The following is a 6,000-nucleotide window of genomic DNA, read 5'->3' as shown; positions in this document are numbered from 1 at the left end:
GGGAGCTGATTGGCTGAGAATCATTGCAAACCTCACAAGAGATGGAACAAAGATTTGTGAAAGCAGAGAGAATACAAAAGTCTCACCTTTTATCCAGCACTTCCCCCCCGCCTCTTCACAATCAATGACTTGTTTATTAACGTGTACGCACTGTTGTGACGGAGGAAATGGGGCAGCCAATCGCTGCACACCAAACTCTAATGTGATGGTGACCAGATGACATTTTTTTCCCCTGTAATGTTGATTGAGGGGAATCGAGTATAAAAACTGGCAAGTCATGCTCCAGTTGTATAGAGCCTTAGTAAGGCCGCACTTGGAATATTGCGCACAATTCTGGTCGCCAAACTACCAGATGGATGTGGAGGCTTTGGAGAGGGTGCAGAGGAGGTTTCCCAGGATGTTGCCTGGTCTGGAGGGTGTTTTAGCTATGCACAGAGGCTGAATAGACTCGGACTGTTTTCATTAGAACGACGGAGGTTGAGGGGCGGCCTGATAGAGGTCTACAAGATTATGAGCGGCATAGATAGAGTAGATGGGCAGGCACTCTTTCCCAGAGTGGTGGGGTCAGACGCCAGGGGGCATAGGTTTAAGGTCCGTGGGGCAAGGTTTAGAGGAGATGTGTGAAGCAGATTTTTTATGCAGAGTGGTGAGTGCCTGGAACGCGTTGCCAGGGGAGGCTGTGGAAGCAGAGACATTAACGGTGTTCAAAAGGCATCTTGACAAACACACGGATAGGATGGGTATGGAGGGATACGGCACAAGAAGGGTTTTGGCCAAGTGTGGTACCATGACCGGCACAGGCTTGGGCGACCGGAGGGCCTATTCCTGCGCTGTATTGTTTGTTCTTTGTTCTGATACACGGAGCAGGTTGCATCCCCACAGGGCCCCTCCTGACCTCAGGCCATACCAAGGTGCTTTACAGCCCAATGCGGAAGCCTTCGGTGGTGGCATCACACTGGAGGTGGCAAAAATGGCGGAGGAGGGTCCTTCCGATGTGGAGACTGGCGGGGTGGAAAGTGGGAGCAAAGTGAGTCCTATCATGTTCTACGAGGGAGTGGAAGGGGTGAGGGCGGAAACGCAGGAAAAGGGCCGGGCAGGGTTGAGGGCCCTGTCAACCACCCTTGGGGGATTCTCGGCTGAGGAAAGGCACTGTGGGATGCAAGCTGTTCCCTCGTATCAGCCGTGACCCAGTTGGTAGCACTCTTGTTTTTGAATCATAGCGTGCGATTCTCCCAAAGGGAATAACGTCCCCTCGCGAGCACGTTTAGCCTCGTGTTCCCAAAAACACATGGCTATTCAACACGACCCGCATTGCGATCAGGGAAGGCAAAGCCGGGGCCGCACATAGCCCCATTTCGCAATGGCGTCCCGATCTCAGAGGCCCCTGAAACGATCCCCTACCTCCCGCACTCCAACACCGGGCATCCCTAGCCCAAACGCTTGCACACAAAAAAAGCCAGCTTGGCGCTGTGGCAGGACCAACCTGGTCGTGGCACTGCCAGCTGGCATCCAGGTGGCAGTGCCAGGGTGCCCAGGTGGCACCAGCAGTACCAGGGCACCACCCTACCCAAAGGGCATGCAGCTGGGGGTCTCCGATCCCCTGGGAGACCTCCGAGAGTGTTGTTCCGTCTGGTCCCCATTTGAATGGCGCTCGTCCGAGATCTCTGAGGCAAAGGGGAGGTTGTGGAAACAGATAAATTAACAGCGTTCAAAAGGCATCTTGACAAACACATGGATAGGGTGGGTATAGAGGGATACGGCACAAGGAAGTGCCGAGGGTTTTGGCCAAGGTTGGTATCATGACCGGTACAAGCTTGGAGGGCCGAAGGGCCTGTTTCTGTGCTGTATTGTTCTTTGTTCTTGGCCTGCGGGAGATATATGCGGCGAGCTGCTTTTCTGGCGCATTGTGGCCGTTGGATCACACCCACAGGGTCCGGGTTCAGGTCACGCACCAAAATCAAAGTTACACTTCAGCGCAGAACTGAGGGCCTGCTGCACTGACAGAGGTGCCGTCTTTTGGATGAAACATTAAACCAAGACTCCTTCTCCCTGCTCAGATAGATGTAAAGATGTCATGGCGTTATTTTGAGGAAGAACCCGGCAGATATCCCCAGTGCCCTGGCCAATATTTATCCCTCAATCAACATTGCAGAAAAAGATAGAGTTGTGCTTTGTCAGACATGACTTGCACTGGCTGACACAGAAGGTTGTGGGTTTGGGTCCACTCCAGGGTCCTGAGCAGCAGATCCAGGCCAACGTTGCCCCTCAGATGAAATTTTAAACAGAGGCCGCTCGGATGGACGTAACAAATCACGATGACGGCTCGGAGAGTCTCCCTGGTGTCCTTGGCCAACATTCAACCCTCAATGAAGGTCACAATAAAACATTCTCCGGTTGTTAGCACATTGCCGGTCTCTGGAAGCTTGCTTTGTGTAAATTGAGTGCGACGCCGCCTACATTGCGAAAGTGACGAGACCCCGAAAGTATTTACTTGGCTGCGAAGTGCCGCAGTGATGTCCTGAGGTAGTGGAAGGCTGCTACACAAATGTCCAACCTCATGGATAACCGTTTGATGAATGTGACTGTGTGGGTATCTCTGTTGCGATATCTCTGGCTCCTGAACCTTATCCGGGCAACCATGTGTTTCTTGGTATGCGAGGCGAATGTTTCATTCATTGATTGCAGACAGAGGCCCGAGTGCTATTTCAGTCACCGTTTCATCAGTCAATAACAGGAAGTGAAACAGAGAAAACATTGTTTCACATCTGTGCGTCTGGATGCAGTCCCAGTATCACAGACAGGCAGCGAGGAACAGGAACTGGCCTGCCCGGGGCTATTGATGTAAGGCTTGTCACATCTCAGTACTTCAGCAATCGTTCCCTGTTCGACACCATTCCACAGATTTATATTTCAAAAACCTGGATGTTATGGGAATAGTTCTCCAACATCTTGTTTTGAGGAAGAATTGAGAAAGATGTGAAGGTTATTTGGATTGGAGGCTTGAGGGATACTGAAGGTTCTGCTTTCTAAATTGCTGAACTGGCAATTAATCAGTCCAAATTGGAATTTGGAAAGTGAGATTGTTGCATTTAACCAGTCTCAGGATGTCAAGGGAGGCACGGTAGCACAGTGGTTAGCACTGCTGTATCACAGCGCCAGGGGCCCGGGTTCGATTCCGGCCTCGGGTCACGGCCTGCGCGGGGTCTGCACATTCTCTCCGTGTCTGAGTGGGTTTAATCCGGGTGCCCCGGTTTCTCCCCGTGTCTGAGTGGGTTTAATCCGGCTGCCCCGGTTTCTCCCCGTGTCTGCGTGGGTTTAATCCGGGTGCCCCGGTTTCTCCCCGTGTCTGCGTGGGTTTAATCCGGCTGCCCCGGTTTCTCCCCGTGTCTGCGTGGGTTTAATCCGGGTGCCCCGGTTTCTCCCCGTGTCTGCGTGGGTTTAATCCGGGTGCTCCGGTTTCTTCCCGTGTGCGTGGGTTTAATCCGGGTGCCCCGGTTTCTCCCTGTGTCTGCGTGGGTTTAATCCGGGTGCCCCGGTTTCTCCCCGTGTCTGCGTGGGTTTAATCCGGGTGCCCCGGTTTCTCCCCGTGTCTGCGTGGGTTTCCTCCGGGTGCCCCGGTTTCTCCAACAGTCGAAGGACGTCCAGGTGAGGTGCGGTTGCAGGGTTGCAGGGAGAGGAAGTGGGCCTATGTAGAGTGCTTTTTCGGCGGGCCAGTGCAGAAATGATGGGCCGAATGGCCTCCTTCTGCACTGTAGGGCTCCTATGGGTTTCACAGTCAGCACTTCCTGAAAAATCGAACAAACCAACAGTGCTGGACAGTTAGAGGCCATTCCGTCCATCCACCCTGTTCTAAACAATTGCGATGCACCACATTTACTCTCCCCAATCTGTCTGACACCTGTGATTCCCGAGGAGTGGGGAAAATCAGATGGGAAAATACCATTGACTCAATTTGGAGGGAATATATCTGGGATATTCCTCCCTGACACCCTTAGGAGTTCAAAACCAATCCAGGACGATTCTAGCCCTGATACATCCTTGTAACATCTACCTTTTTGAAGGCGGTGATCTCTGTCCCAACAGAAACAGGTCCAGCTCTCGATTGAAGGAATTCAGCTAAATCTTTTAAAAATTAATTTACGGGATGTGGGTGTTGCTGGTTAGGCCCAGCATTTATTGCCCAGCCCTAACAGCCCTCGAGAAGGTGGTGGGTGAGCTGCCTTTGTGAACCGCTGCAGTCCCTGTGGTGTAGGTACACCCACAGTGCTGTTAGGGAGGGAGTCCCAGGATTTGGATCCAGCGACAGTGAAGGAACGGCGATATATTTCCAAGTCAGGGATGTGAGTAACTTGGAGGAGAACTTGAGATGGGGGTGTTCCAATGTGTCTGCTGCTCTTGTCCTTCTCGATGATGGTGGTCGTGGGTTTGGAAGGTGCTGTCTCAGGAGCCTTGGTGAGTTCCTGCAGTGCATCAGGTCGATGGTACACACGGCTGCCACTGAGGAGGAAGTGAATGTTTGTGGAAGGGGGGAGCAATCAAGCGGGGCTGCTTTGTCCTGGATGGTGTCGAGCTTCTTGAGTGTTGTTGGAGCTGCGCTCATCCAGGCAAGTGGAGAGTATTCCATCACACTCCTGACTTGTGCCTTGTAGATGGTGGACAGACTTTGGGGAGTCAGGGGCAATGAGGGATGGGTAATAAGCACAGTGGTTAGCACTGTTGCTTCAGAGCTTCAGGGTCCCAGGTTCGATTCCCGGCTTGGGACTCCTCCACCATCTGAAATGAAATGAAAATGAAAATGAAATGAAAATGAATGAAATGAAAATGGCTTATTGTCACAAGCGGGCTTCAAATGAAGTTACTGTGAAAAGCCCCTCGTCGCCACATTCCGGCGCCTGTTCGGGGAGGCTGGTACGGGAATCGAACCGTGCTGCTGGCCTGCCTTGGTCTGCTTTATAAGCCAGCGATTTATCCCTGTGCTAAACAGCCCCTGTGCCATCTGGCGCCGGCAACCATGGACTTCCACTGGGTCAGCCCACGAAGTGCGGCGGCGGTTTTGCCGGTGTGGCCTCCGCAGTGTGGCTGACCAGGAAATTCCCCCTGTCTTGCCGCCCGCTGCCAGGCGCATTGGAAGGGTTTACAGGCCGATGAACGACCTCATTGGCCACATTTCGATCACGCCTTCTGTGACCGTCAAGTCTTGAGGTGGGACTCGCACCCAGAACCTCTGGCCCACAGGGAGGGACACTAACTAACTGCGACCTTACACCCTCCCTGCACCTGGGAACTGCAATTCAATCAAGTGTTTAATTGGCGTGTCAAGTTGTTACAGGCTCAATAAAAGTACAAGTTATTTTTTTATTGTCTGGTCATTTATCTCGTTCTTGTTTGTTGGCGTTCGCTGGGGGAGAATTGGCTCCCACTTTTCCTGTGTTACACTTCAAATAGGAATGAATTTGCCTGGAATGTCTGGGTTTCCTTGCGGACACTCTGCCGTGTAAATGGAAGGTCCTTCATTCACTGCAGAAAATAGTCCGATCGTCATAGCAACACTCCCTCGTTATTGAATTAGCAAAGATCCACAAATATTTGAGCATGACCTCAAAGTGCTCGGAGATTGTGGGCAATTCCACCAAAGAGCCTTTCTTGGCAATTGTCCCGGTTACTCAGTGAGGCCTGGTTTTCAAATGTGTAACCACAGTGGCACCTGGAGGGCTTGGCGGGAACAGCAGCTCCTTCCGAATTAAACCGTCTCGACCTCGACGGCAGGCAAACTCCTTCAGCGGATTCCCAACCGGAATGGTGATTCGCACAAAGAGTGTTGGCAGGTCACCAACGTCCTGGACTTCGCACAGTCAGCGGGGAGAGGAGCAGACAGGCAAATCGGAACTGGCCCACGCTGCCGTGTTCAGGGAGGCGGCAATAAAAGTGTGTTCTCCCAATCTGAAGGCATTGTTAGATTGAGAGTCCGAGCTGTGCAGTGCAATTCTCCCACTCTGAACA

The 6,000-nt window shown here is 52.4% G+C and overlaps 1 protein-coding gene across 1 annotated transcript in view; it reads left to right on the top strand.

The window, feature by feature from the left end:
- Positions 1-970: 970 nt before the first annotated feature.
- The window catches only part of LOC140429546 (uncharacterized), a 112,506-nt gene continuing 107,476 nt past the window's right edge, over positions 971-6,000 (top strand). Inside the window, exon 1 of the mRNA XM_072516691.1 lies at positions 971-1,027. Within this exon, the coding sequence (XP_072372792.1) occupies positions 971-1,027 (57 nt within the window). The remainder of the gene's footprint in view (positions 1,028-6,000) is intronic.

This window comes from Scyliorhinus torazame, chromosome 1, assembly GCF_047496885.1.
Source record: "Scyliorhinus torazame isolate Kashiwa2021f chromosome 1, sScyTor2.1, whole genome shotgun sequence".
Taxonomy (NCBI): domain Eukaryota; kingdom Metazoa; phylum Chordata; class Chondrichthyes; order Carcharhiniformes; family Scyliorhinidae; genus Scyliorhinus; species Scyliorhinus torazame.
Note: the sequence above shows the minus strand (reverse complement) of the source record. Positions and strands in the feature narration are given on the sequence as shown.